Consider the following 14,755-nt stretch of genomic DNA (forward strand, 5'->3'; position numbering starts at 1 on the left):
AGAGTCTGTCAACGCCCACAACTGCAGAATTTGGGCTACCGAAAATCCTAGAACTGTCGTGGAAACTCCATTGCACGACGAGAAAATCACTGCAGAATCTGGGCTACGGCTACCGAAAATCCTAGAACTGTCGTGGAAACTCCATTGCACGACGAGAAAATCACGGTATGGGTTGGATTTACCACATCTACCGTTATCGGGCCTTTTTTCTTCGAGGAAATGCGTGGTTCTGGTTTTGTAACTGCTACCGTGACGGGTGAGAGGTACGCCGATATGTTACAGAATCGCATCATCCCCAGCCTGGCTGATAAACACCTGCTGGAACGTACGATGTTTATGCAGGATGGCGCTCCACCCCATATTGCTAGACGCGTGAAAGATATCTTGCGCGCGTCGTTTGGTGATGATCGTGTGCTCAGCCGCCACTTTCGTCATGCTTGGCCTCCCAGGTCCCCAGACCTCAGTCCGTGCGATTATTGGCTTTGGGGTTACCTGAAGTCGCAAGTGTATCGTGATCGACCGACATCTCTAGGGATGCTGAAAGACAACATCCGACGCCAATGCCTCACCATAACTCCGGACATGCTTTACAGTTCTGTTCACAACATTATTCCTCGACTACAGCTATTGTTGAGGAATGATGGTGGACATATTGAGCATTTCCTGTAAAGAACACCATCTTTGTGGACCGACGAAGCTCATTTCACGCTCCGAGGGTCTGTCAACGCCCACAACTGCAGAATCAGGGCTACCGAAAATCCTAGAACTATAGTGGAAACTCGATTGCACGACGAGAAAATCACTGCAGAATCTGGGCTACGGCTACCGAAAATCCTAGAACTGTCGTGGAAACTCCATTGCACGACGAGAAAATCACGGTATGGGTTGGATTTACCACATCTACCGTTATCGGGCCTTTTTTCTTCGGGGAAATGCGTGATTCTGGTTTTGTAACTGCTACCGTGACGGGTGAGAGTTATGCCGATATGTTACAGAATCGCATCATCCACAACCTGTTATGTTAATTATTGCTATTCTGATCAGATGAAGCGCCATCTGTCGGACATTTTTTGAACTTTTGTATTTTTTTGGTTCTAATAAAACCCCATATCATTCCAGGCTTGTGTGTCAATTTGTACCTTTCTATCTACATTATTCCGTGATTTATTCAGTTTTCAAATTTATACTGACTTTTTGATCACCTGGTAGATGGCAATAATATGACTACAGAAGGTACCAAAGGGCAGTGCATTGGAGGTACTGTCATTTGTACTCAGGTGATTAACGTGAAAAGAGTTCCGACGTGATTATGGCCACACGCTGGGATTAACTAACTTTGAACGCGGAGTGGTAGTTGGAACAAGACGAACTGGACAGTCCATTTCGGAAATCGTAATGGAATTTAATATTCCAAGATCCACAGAGTCAAGAGTGTGCCGAGAACACGAAATTTTAGGCATTACCTCTCACCACAGACAACTTAGTGGCCGATGGCCTTCACTTAACGACCAAGAGCAGCGAGTTGTCAGTGCTAACCAACTACCAACACCGAGTGAAATAAGCGCATAAATCAATGTGGGACGTGGGAAGAACGTATCAGTTAGGATACTGCAACGAAATTTGGCGTTAATGGGCTGTGGCAGCAGACGACCCACGTGGGTGCCTTTGCTAACAGCACGACATCGCCTACAGCGCCTCTCCTTGGCTCGTGACCTCATGGGTTAGCCTGTCAGATGAGTCTCGATTTCAGTTGGTAAGAACTGATGGTAGAGTTCGAGTGTGTCGCAGACGCCACGAAGTCAGTAAGGCACTTTTCATGGTAGTGGTGGCTCCATAGTGCAGTGGGCTGTGTTTACATGGAACGGAATGGGTCTTCTCGTCCAGCTGAACCAATCATTGACTGGAAACGACTACGTTCGGCTAGATGGAGACCATTTGCAGCCACGCTTGGTCTTCGTGTTCCCATACACAGATGGAATTTTTACGAATGACAAAGTGCCTTGTCACCGGGCCAAAATTGTTCGCCATTACTTTGGAGCACTTTCTGGACAGTTGGAGCGAATGGTTTAGCCACTCAGATCACCGGACATAGATCCCATTGCATATTTATTGAGCAAAATCGAGAGGTCAGTTCATGCACAAAATCCTGCACTGGCAACACTTCCGCAATATGGACACCTATAAAGGCAGCACGGCTCTATATATCTGCAGGGGGCTTCCAGCATCTTCCATGCCACGTCGATTTGCTGCACTAAGATGAGCAAAACGAGGTCCGACTCGATAGTAGGAGGCACTACTTTTATCTCAGTGAATATACGTGTCCTAAAATATACGTATCACAGAAGAAGATGAAAAGGAAGTATAAAAATCATAAGACAGCTATAAACTGAAGCGCCAAAGAAACTTATACAGGCATGCGTATTCAAATACAAAGATATGCAGACAGCAGAATGCGGCGCTGCTGTCGGCAACGCCTATATAAGACAAGTGTCTGGCGCAGTTTTTAGACCGGTTACTGCTGCTATAATAGCAGGTTATCAAGGTCAGTTTGAACGTGGTGTTATTGTCGGCGCACGAGCGATGGGACACAGCATCTCCGAGGTAGCGATGAAATGGGGATTATCCCGTAAAACCGTTTCATGAGTGTACCGTGAATATCAGGAATGCGGTAAAACATCAAATCTCCTACATCAATGCGACCGGAAAAAGATCCTGCAAGAACAGGACCAACGACGACTAAAGAGAATCGTTCAACGTGACAGAAGTGGAACCGTTCCGCAAATTGCGGCAGATTTCAATGCTGGGCGATCAACAAGTGTCAGCGTGCGAACCATTCAACGAAACATCACCGGTACGCGGTTTCGGAGCCGAAGACCTACTCGTGTACACTTGATGACTGCACGACACAAAGCTTTACGCCTTGCCTGGGCCTGTCAACATCGACATTGGACTGTTGACGACCGGAAACATGTTGCCTGGACGGACCAGTATCGTTTCAAATTATATCTAGTGGATGGACGTATTCGGGTATGGAGACAACCTCATGAATCCATGGACACTACATGTCAGCAGAAGACTTTTCAAGCTGGTGGAGGCTCCGTAATGGTGTGGGGCGTGTGCAGTTGGAGTGATATGTGACCCCTGATACGTCTAGATACAACTCTGACGGGTGAGACGTACGTAAGCATCCTGTCTGATCACTGCATCCATTCATGTCCATTGTGCATTCCGACAGAGTTGGCAAATTCCAGCAGGACGGTGCAACACCCCACATGTCCAAAAGCTACAGAGTGGCTCCAGGAATACTCTTCTGAGTTTAAACACTTCCGCTGGCCACCAAACTCCCCAGACACGAACATTATTGAACATATCTGGGATGTCTTGCAACGTGCTGTTCGGAAGAGATCTCCACCCCCTCGTACTCTTACGGATTTAATGGACAGCCCGGTAGGATTTATGGTGTCAGTACCTCCAGCACTACTTCAGACATTTGTCAAGTCCATGCCATGTCGTGTTGTGGCACTTCTACGTGGTCGCGAGGGCCCAGCACGATAGTAGCCAGGTGTACCAGTTTCTTTGGCTCTTCGGTGTGTAATCTGATTGGAAATTGTACATCTGACTCACAAAGATGCAACGGCTGCTGAGCAGCAACTAGTCATTGAGTAACAAGCGAAGGAAAGTATCTGGAGGAGGTGTGAGCCACATCACCTAAAAAGCTACGATTGCACATGCGAAGGAAATTGGACGTGAAATTATCTCACCAACAAAACTAATAAATGGCGCGTTTAGTTACATACTGGGCATATTTGATTCATAAGTAGTCGTACGAAATTTTAAGAATGTGCATGAATTAAAATTTGTGTATTTATTGTCATATGGTTTGTGATGGTATTACCATGAGATTAAGAGTGCGGAAACTGCATGAAGGGCTACATACCTGGATTGGTGGAACTATACTGCCCGACAAGAAAACTGAAGACCGAAAATGGAGAAGAAAACGAAATGAAACTTCACCTGGTGAGAATGTATGTTACGTTATTTCAGTGATCACAAAACAGAGCCAAATTTATAAAGAACTTCTCAGTATGAGTCCACTTATCAGAATGTGTATGTGTGTGTATTGAACCGGGGACCCAGAAACGATGGAGAGGCTTCGCCGACCATAGCCCTCAGTGGTTCACAACCCCACAACACGCCACAGCAGTCCACCCACCCCACCGCCGCTCCACACCGAACCCAGGGTTATTGTGCGGTTCGGCCCCCATTGGACCGCCCCGGGAACGTCTCATACCAGACGAGTGTAGCCCCGAATGTTTGCGTGGTAGAGTAGTTATGGTGTACGCGTACATGGAGACATCATTTGCGCAGCAATCACCGACATAATCTGAGTTGGAATAGGCGGAACCAGCTCGAAATCGCCGAGGCAGATGGAAAACCTCCTTAAAAACCATCCACAGGCTTGCCGGCACACCGGTCCTCGATACTAACCCGCCAGACGGATTCGTGCCCATTCGGGACGCAGTGCGTTAGACTGCGCGGCTAGCCGGGCGGGCCTTATCAGTACGACTTTGCTACCCCTCCAGCCTGGATGCATTCTCTCATACGGCTGGGAAAGATGTCCTAAAGTAGTTGTATCCTCTCACGAAGCAAGCTTTGCCGCAGATGTTGTAAGAGGTCTTTGATATCACAGATATTGGTACTAGTACGAAGTTGACGTCTGAGCCGCTTCCACACATATTCTGTCGGGGACAGATCTGCGGGTCTTCCTAGCAGTGAGAGTACTCCAGAATGACGCAGACAGTTCATAGAGACAGGTGCCTTGTGTGAAAGAACATTGTCTTGTTGAAATATGGCCCCATGATATTGTCATGATGTGCGGCAACACATGAGGGTGTAGGATGTCCGTGACGTATCGTTGCACCATCAGAGTTCCCTCAATGACTATCAGTCGTGAAATGAAATCCTACCCTATGGTTTCACATACCGCGACGCCAGGAGCAATGTTTCAGTGCCTCTCCATAACATTAGAAGAACGGATCATCGTTGCCATGCTCCCTGGCAATGGTCATCCTAGGTTTTGAAGAACTGCGATTCATCGCGGAACACAATGCGACGCAATTCATCAGCAGTACTTACTTTCCGGTCACGGCAACAGCACAACCGCAGCCGTCTGTGTTGCGATGTCAGCGCCTGGTGACACAACGAATGATAATTCCTTAGTGATACTCTTGCTAGTCTCCAACCAATGGTGCACGATGACCCAGAGTGATACACAGGGTCCATTACTTGTTATCGGACGGGATGGACAGATGTGAAGGGGTCTCGATATGCTTGATGAGATCCTCCCTTGTGTTGGTTAGACGTGGTCGACTAGAACCTTGATGACGAGTTCACCTGCTTTCACTTTCCCATGTAATCCAACATCAGTTTACAGTCACATCCGAATGACCCATAAATCTGGATACTGAACAATTCTAGCAATCAGCCAAATGGAGACCTACTATGAGGCCCCCCTTTCAGGCTCTGTGAAGTCCTGATAACACTGTCTCACACGAGTACGCGGCGTCTGCGAGTCATTCACAGAGCGATCACTAAACAACTGAAGCTGTTCACGCCCCTTGCATTCCCTAAAAGGCTCGGTAAGAACACTGAACACCAACAGTAGTAATTCACTCCGGTAACTCTCTTACCTGTCACAGAGAAATGCAACGCTAACCATTCTCATCCTGATGATGATGTGCACCTGTACGAAGCATACTGACTTCCGACCATCTCTTCCGAGTGCTTCGCTCTTTTTGTCAAGCTGTGTATTTAGGAGCGTAATGTTGGGCAACATGTTGTGTAACTAAAGATAAACTCTAAGAAAGAAAACACATACCTGGAGGAATTATCCGAATGGGATGGAATTCTGTAAATGTGACGTACATGTATAGACAAACAAATGATTGCAATGCAAAAAAAAAAAAAAAAAAAAAAAAGAGAGAGAGAAATTGGATGAATTATTCAAGAGAAAGAGCTCCACAAACTGAGCAAGTCAGTAACATGTTGGTCCACCTCCGACCATTATGCAAGAAGTTATTTGGCTTGGCATTGATTAACAGAGTTGTTTGATTTCCTCCTGAGGGATAACGTGCCAAATTCTGTCCAGTTGTCGCGTAAGATCGTCAAAATCCCGAGCTGGTTGGAGGATCCTGCCCATAACGCTCCAACTTTCTCATTCGGGGAGAGGTCGGCGACCTTGCTGGCCAAGGCAGGGTTTGGCAAGCACGAAGACAAGCAGTAGAAATACAAGCCGTGTGTAGAATGTCGTTATCTTGCTGAAATGTAATGACTTGCCATGAAGGGCGTAGAATTTCTTCGACGTACCGCTGTGCTGTAAGGGCCGCGGTTAACAACCAAATGGGTCCTGGTTGTCGGGCCTTACGACCGGCTACAGTCAGGTTGGTATCCCACCGCTGCCCAAGGCATCTCCAGACCCGTCTTTGCTGGTCATCGATGCTCAGTTCGAAGCTTGAGTCGACAGTTTTACTCCAGTCAATGAGGCTGCAAGTCCCTCTTTCTCTTCAATAAGCATCCAGTTTTGTTTGTCTGTATATGTACATCACATCTACAGATTTCCGCTCCATTCTGATAATTCCTTCGTGGTGCACATTTCATCGATTTGTAACGCTTAACGAAATTCATGACAGCGTTTATAAACCATAGAAATTTACGAAGTAAAATGTATAATGGGGCCTGTGGAGTAAATACCTTCCACAATTTCGACTCCATGGGACTCAGACTTTGTACTCATCAGCGAAATCAAGCATAACTGAAAAATGTATTGCTTTAAGAAAGGAATATTCACGATAAAAGTATGTTTGTTGTGACGTGGAAGGTCTAAAACAGTATGCTATACAATATCAATAAAATTTTCTAACAAATTATTCTATTAATAAGATGAACAATTTGAGCTGGTCAACAGGATGTAAGTACACATCGAGACGAAACAGGAACGTTAGGAGAGGTGAAGATACTCCAACTACATTACACTGTTAGACCTAATGGAATGTAGTCTATCATCTGTGGAGTGGCTTATCACGCTTTTGGTCATGGACATACAAGGTGATTATCGATTGGAGAAAGTTTAGTAGACGCCTACCCGAGTTTGACTCAGCTGCTGAATGCACTCTCAGGCACTCTTGTCACACAGTTGCCTCACAGGAGATGACATCCTGTTCGTACAGCACTAGAAATCTAACACCCTCTGCTCACTGTCCATGCAGTACGTGGTAATGGATTAAAATAATGCACCCACGTATAACTTCAACTACCAATTTCCTGTTTGTGTAAAAGTAATAACTAACAACCACGGAAACTACTCTGACATAATTATTAAGACAGTGGACACACTATTTTGTTCTTTGTTTCGTGTTATTATGTGAAGGAGAGATGTTAATTGTTTCAGGATTACTTTTGTGAAGGATAACATCAATCGATTTAACCATGGAGGAGAATAACATAATTGTAGTGAAATTAAAAAACAACTGCAACATGCTCTACTTACATTCGTGCATTGGTGCACGATGTCATTTTAAATTCTGTGTTTTAAATTATGCACGCCAGTATAAATTTTTATAATTAATAAACAGAATAAAAAAAATATCTTCTCAAGCAGGGTATTATAAAGAATTCGTCGCGAAACACAGGATGTAACAGGTATAAGAGCAGAAATATTTATATGTGGTACTTCATACGCACACAGAAAATTGTGTAGGTTTTTTTCTGCAACGTACAGTTTTGCCGCAAACGTATCACAAACTCTACGGCCTCGTGTTTTCTGCATTGGTCGTACCTGCACCGCGAAGTTAACGACACCTATCCGTGCAGACTTATCGTTTTGTATCCACACTTCCACAGCTTAACATCTGACCTGCTGCCTGGGGGAAAATATGCGCATTAATGGCTTCCTCTTGCCACATGTACTTGGAGGTATCTGCACTTATACCCGTTACAACCTACGTATTAGCTTACAAAATGGCGTGAACAAGAGCACCACTACATAAAATGGCTGCTAGGGATGGTATAACTAATTGAAAATTACGCATTGCTTTCTATGGATCTTAAGTACTCATTTTGTGCGAATTTATATGATATGAACGTAGAAGCAGAAGTAGCATTTCCTCTGCCAGAGAGAAATGTTGAAATGTTTCGTTCTTCTTACACACTCAGGTGTACTAGTGACGTGTGTTCGTAATGGCGACAAAAGGATAAAGCGGTGGCACCAGTGCAACAGTGGTCATGGCTAAAAAATCACGTCAAAGGATTGGGGACCTCAAGTGTCTAAATTAATTATTAAGCTTTCAAAACTGGACGACAGAAATACACTAATGGCCATTAAAATTGCTACACCACGAAGATGACGTGCTACAGACACGAAATTTAACCGGCAGGAAGAAGATGCTGTGATATGCAAATGATTAGCTTTTCAGAGCATTCACATAAGGTTGGCGCCGGTGGCGACACCTACAACGTGATGACATGAGGAAAGTTTCCAAACGATTTATCATACATAAACATCAGATGACCGGCGTTGCATGGTGAAACGTTATTGAGATGCCTCGTGTAAGGAGGAGAAATGCGTACCATCACGATTCCGACTTTGATAAAGGTCGGATTGTAGCCTATCGCGATTGCGGTTAATCGTATCGCGACATTGCTGCTAGCGTTGGTCGAGATCCAATGACTGTTATCAGAATATGGAATCAGTGGGTTCAGGAGGGTAATACGGAACGCCGTGCTGGATCCCAATGGCCTCGTATCACTAGCAGTCGAGATGACAGGCATCTTATCCGCATGGCTGTAACGGATCGTGCAGCCACGTCTCGATCCCTGAGTCAACAGATGGGGACGTTTCCAAGACAACAACCATCTGCACGAACAGTTCGACGACGTTTGATGTGTTACGACCCATGGCTCTACCCTTCATTCGATCCCTGCGAAACCCTACATTTCAGCAGGATAACATACGACAGCATGTTGCAGGTCCTGTACGGGCCTTTCTGGATACATGAAATGTTCGACTGCTGCCCTGGCCAGCACATTCTCCAGATATCTCACCAATTGAAAACGTCTGGTCAATGGTGGCCGAGCAACTGGCTCGTCACAATATGCCAGTCACTACTCTTGATGAACTGTGCTATCGTGTTGAAGCTGCATGGGGCAGCTGTACCTGTACACGCCATCCAGGCTCTGACTCAATGCCCAGGGGTATCAAGGCCCTTATTATGGCCAGAGGTTCTGGGTACTGATTTCTCAGGATCTATGCACCCAAATTGCGTGAAAATGTAATCACATGTCAGTTCTAGAATAATATATTTGTCCAATGAATACCCGTTTATCATCTGCATTTCTTCTTGGTGTAGCAATTTTAATAGCCATTAGTGTATTTGCGAGAGCGAGCTGTAGTGGGCTCCTCACCATTTTTCCGATGTTGGGCAAGTGGCACATCAGGAATGCCGTCCCTCCGACGGTCGTTCTCACGGTCGACGTGTGACTGCGTTCCAAGTCGGAGTCCTCAGAGACGCCGGTAGCGAACACTGGGTCTGGAAACAAAAGGACGCTGCTGTAATTTTCCAAAAACAGACCCTGCTGCCAAATGCACAACATTAGTTTCTATGGTTTTAGCTTCAACAGAAAGCGTCCAGGGATATGAGTAATACGTAACTTATACTACTAAAGACAAGACATTGTATTATATTGTCACCAAAAACCTCGAAAGGTTTATGACGGATTCACTTCAAATTTTTACACAATACTCTAATAAACGTTAGGCTACATATTTGTTTATATATAGTGTGTTCCAGTTCCATTATAAATCTTTGTATGAAATTCCAAATTGCAATCCTATCTCGTGGCGAGTTATGGTGTTACGACCCTTGCAGTTTCAAAAACAGCCGTGTAGAAGGTCGAAGTGCTGGCACCGCTGCAGCAGGTGTCCTGGTCACGAAGGTGACAGTACGTCTCTGATGACACTCGTCGAAAATGACGGTGGATGAGCGAGACTACATCAAGTTTTGAGTTTGGTGGTGAGAATTCGACGAATTCGAGCCACAAACCGAAAGTTAGGTTCCTGGTCGTTTCTCCACGACAACAAGACAAACGGATCACAGTCCTGGATTACCGACCGTCTTTTCCACCGTCTGTATTTCCCACTGTCCGCCTTAGCTTACTGGCTCACACTGCCATTAATGATAAACGCCCTTCTACGAAACGTCACTTCATTTGTTCCATCAGATAATCATACTGCCCACCGTAAAATTTGAGACGTTTTCTGGAAATATTGAGACTTGGGCTCGTCCTTGAGTTCCAGCAATCGATAGATCAGGAGCCTACGATACCCACCATTCACGAAAATAAATTTTTGTGCGCCTGCTTAGAAGGGGTATCGCTGTGATTCCTGATACATATAAAGGAACCAAGAGAATTATCACAAATCCCTATGGCGATAAAGATAGAATTGTACAAGTTCACCTGGCTTACTTGAAATCTATTAAGCCAATAAACGCTCTAATCTCATATTAGATCCTCGGGGCGGCGCAGCTCTGTTAGTTTCTAAATTAGAGAAGTGTGGACAAATTTTGTGTCTTTTGTCACCTTGTATGAAAGTAATCACTGCTTCACGCTTAGTTCGAGTGAATCTGTTGGTTCGTTTTCGGTGCGCATCATCATTCGGTCCGTCCGTTCCGTCGTTGCGAAGCAGATTGGATCTCCCTTTGGGTGGGAATGACGTATGTGTAATCGGAACGCAGTTGGAAAGACGACTCTATGCTCCAACCTGCTAAGCAGGTATTTTATGTTGGTTACCAGTGTTTCACATACCATTAAAACAGCCGTCCTCTTTGTTGGGTTGGTATGTGTGTGTGTCTTTGTGTCACTGTGTTTTTCATCTTCACAGTCGTGTTGTTCATCACTGCAGTACACAATAAGTTTGTCATTGTCGAATATAATTGTCGTGCATCTTTCTTAGCAATTGAAATTTGCACGTCTCGCATTTGCTTATCAGGCAATTGTTTTTCGTCACACGCATTGTTGCCACTCTTACCATTCAGCTAATCGTTGTTTACCTTCTCCTGTTTGTCAGACATATCGTCGTTAATCGCATCGCTAACCTCTCTGCTGAGTTTTGTCTACATCCGTTTTTCCACATACGTTAGTCTGTCACGAGTGTGTCCAAGCTTAGATACTATCCTGATATGAAGGCCACTGGTTTAACGTATATTTAGATTTTTGCGGTATCGTATACTTTGTATTTGGTTTGCATCTTGTTCGTTGGGTTTTGTGATTCTCCTGTGAGATGTGGTCCGCTCCCCTAGACTCACTCTGGTGTGTTCTTTAGCTAATGTTGTTTCTCAAGTTCTTCTATTCAGAATATGAGGATGGTCTGCAGCGTTGCTCATTGATATAAACAGTGTTTCATCTGCACGCTTCTTCGCGTTATGTTGATCCTGCAAGGCACATCTCCTCGATATAGTCTGTAATGTTGTGAAGTTAAAACGAAAATCGTTATTGTGTAATGATAACGTTATTGTGTTGCTGACGCTATTGAGCATTTTCGTAGGGAAACAGCATTTGTGTCGCCAGTGTTTGACGTCAGCTCCGTGTTGTGTTGGCGGTCACTTGGCGTGTGTGTCTTCTGGATGGTGTGTTGATTTCGAAGTTCGCGTCCAGGCCACGTTGATCTTTGGGATTCGAAGTATTGTAGTGCTGTGTTGAGGTCTGCTTGTCGTGCGGCTATGGTTGACGACAATTTGATTGGATGGTCCTTTCCACCAGTACTGCCCACGTGCCCTCGCCTTGTGCTAGTAAATTCATATTCCAACCTTAGTTACTCTAGTCCTTCTGTCCTTAACATGTTTAATCCGTAATCGAGAGAGGTGGAGAAGGAGATGGTCAGAGGAGGGTAGGCAGGGGAAGTTTAGGAGGCAGGTGGAAGATGGAGAGGAGTAGTGTGCAGGTAAAAAAGGAAGAGAGGGGAAAAAGAGATGCAGAGAGAGAGGAGAGAGGAAGAGATGTTAGATGAGAGAGAGAGAGGAGGGAAAGGACAGAGAGGGGGGGGAGAGAGAGTAGGGTATGGAAATAGACAGGAAAAAGAAGGAGATGGACAAAGAGATATGGGAAGAACAAGGAAAGTCATGGACAGAGAGAGAGGAATGGAGGAGATGTGTGCAATAGACAATGTGTCCAAGAAATGTTGCGACAAATTTTAAAGGGTTGTAGGGGATGTCTTGAGCAACAACTCGAGGACAGGAACCAGTTTCCGGAAACGTTATCCAACGACGCTACAGAGCATCGAAGTTGTAGGCGCCGGCACCTGCCACTAGACCACCTCTTCGACAGCAAACGTAATTTTGTATGATGACGGACCTTAGACAGAACGCCTCGAAATGTTGTTTGTAATTCAGTGATCGCAACTGACTGCCACAATCGCCAGTGGAGAGGACGGAGTTAGCTGCTGCGCAGAAAGGCATTGGCTGCTATGAATGCGATGTTCCGATGTCACAGTGCATGACGGTTTCAGACATGGGTTTCCACCTGCAGGGTATCTTTTTCTTGCAACCCTCCAAAATCTCTAATGTTTTTCGGTGTACAGCAGAAAAACGAACTGCAGATGAAAACCCGTGTCAAAAACCGTCATCCACCAAGGCAACAGATCACTGCATTCGTAGAAGACAAGGTCCCGTGTACACAGCATCTAGCCTCTTATTCCCCGTGGACGATCGTGGCAATCGGACGCTATCGTTGAATAACAAAGAAAATTGCGAGACGTTCCGCCTACGGTCGTCAGCGTGCAAAGTCATGTTTGCCGCACGGGTGCGCGAGTGAAGCAGAGGGGAAAAGGCTAGTACATACCGGGTTGTCCCTCTTAAAGAGTCGCCAGGCGCTATTTTCTCTGCTGTTTACTATTTCGTTTTTCGAATGTGTAACTGGAGTCATCCCAAACAAATATTGCTCATCACGTCTTTCATGCGACGCCCTGTGTCAACGGGAAATCCCGGTTGGTTTCCTCTTACAAGCGAAATAATTTTAAAGTGGAAACGACGAAGCAGCCCTGCAACAGATCGGTAGCAGTCAACGCGCTCCAGAGAGGTGCTGGAGTATTGGTTATTCTTCGTGTTTTACTGTGTTAATACACATCGATAAAACGAATATCGCGCTATACTAATATGGGACAGCTCAATTGAATGCGTACAATAAAATCCACTTTAAAATTCATTATGTTGGTAATGGGAAACAAACTGACGCTTTCCGTCGGCACTGAGCGCGCATGAAAGACTTGATCAGGTGTATTTGTCTGCGGCGACTTTCGCTGCACATCGCAAGAACGAATCTGCAGATACCAGCCGAAATGGCAGCGACTCTTGGACACTGCATATGTGCTGCTCCAGATACGATCAGATTTCACTTATGTCGTATGTGCGCTACGACCCACCGATGATTGATTATTATCCCGTATTACTCGCGGTGTATTGCTACAAATGGCTCTGACAAGGGAACCTCCCCATCGCACCCCCCTCAGATTTAGTTATAAATTGACGCAGTGGATAGGCCTTGAAAAACTGAACACAGATCAATCGAGAAAACAGGAAGAAGTTGTGTGAAACTATGAAAAAATAAGCAAAATATACAAACTGAGTAGTCCATGTGTAAGATAGGCAACATCAAGGACAATGTCAGCTGAGGAGCGCCGTGGTCTCGTGGTTAGCCGGCACGGTAGCTCAGCGTGTTCGGTCAGAGGGTTAGCAGCCCTCTGTAATAAAAAAACTGAGCTAATCGATCAACAACGAACTTAAACGGATGTCTTACGATGTCCGCCCCGAGCAGATGCAACGAACAAAAGTGAGCCGGCACGGTAGCTCAGCGTGTTCGGTCAGAGAGCCGCTTGGCCTCTGTAATAAAAAACTGAGTGGAAGGATCAACCACCGAACTTGAACAGGATGTCTTGCGACGTCCGCAACGACCTAACACAACGATCAACAAGGAACAAATTTTCGCAAAGTTACGATCTGTCCGTTCATTCATTGACGTCTCTGTTCACTGTAATAAGTTAAGTGTCTGTGTTTTGCGACCGCACCGAAAAACCGTGCGATTAGTAGACGAAAGGACGTGCCTCTCCAATACGAACCAAAAACATTTGATCGCACGGTCATAGGTCAACCGATTCCTCCACAGGAAAACACGTCTGATATATTCTATACGACACTGGTGACGGCATGTGCGTCACATGACAGGAATATGTTGTCGACCCACCTAACTTGCACACTTGTGGAATGGGTAAAAAGATTCTTCTACCTTGCCCGATTTAGGTTTTCTTGTGGATGTGATAATCACTCCCAAAAAAGTGATGAAAACATAAGAGTTTGTCACATAAACTGCAACAAATGAATGCAACAGTTTCACAGTCGCACAGTTTTCCCTGTGCTCTGTCAAAACATATGTTTTTTACGTTTTCAAATGTTTCCGTGTAGACCGTCAAATCCTGCATATGTCCAAGCAAATCTAAACATGTCCTGGAATTTTGGAGAGCGAAGTTGATTATGTGTGAGTGCCTGAACTTTAATAATTGTCTGAAAATAAAAAATTAAACTTTTCACTCGAGGGCAGATTTGAACCAAAGACCTCTCGTTCCGCAGTTGCTCACGCTAACCACGGGACCATGGCGCTCGCAAGCTGATACTCTCCTAGATGTTGCATACCTTGCGCATGGCCTACTCAG

General features: G+C 45.3%; 1 protein-coding gene across 1 annotated transcript in view; it reads right to left on the reverse strand.

The window, feature by feature from the left end:
- LOC126234554 (neural cell adhesion molecule 1-like) overlaps positions 1 to 14,755 on the reverse strand; it is a 91,644-nt gene that overhangs the window by 63,037 nt on the left and 13,852 nt on the right. Inside the window, exon 2 of the mRNA XM_049943254.1 lies at positions 9,460 to 9,584. Coding sequence (XP_049799211.1) covers positions 9,460 to 9,584 — 125 coding nt within the window. The remainder of the gene's footprint in view (positions 1 to 9,459; positions 9,585 to 14,755) is intronic.

Source organism: Schistocerca nitens, chromosome 2 (genome assembly GCF_023898315.1).
Source record: "Schistocerca nitens isolate TAMUIC-IGC-003100 chromosome 2, iqSchNite1.1, whole genome shotgun sequence".
Classification (NCBI taxonomy): Eukaryota; Metazoa; Arthropoda; class Insecta; order Orthoptera; family Acrididae; genus Schistocerca; species Schistocerca nitens.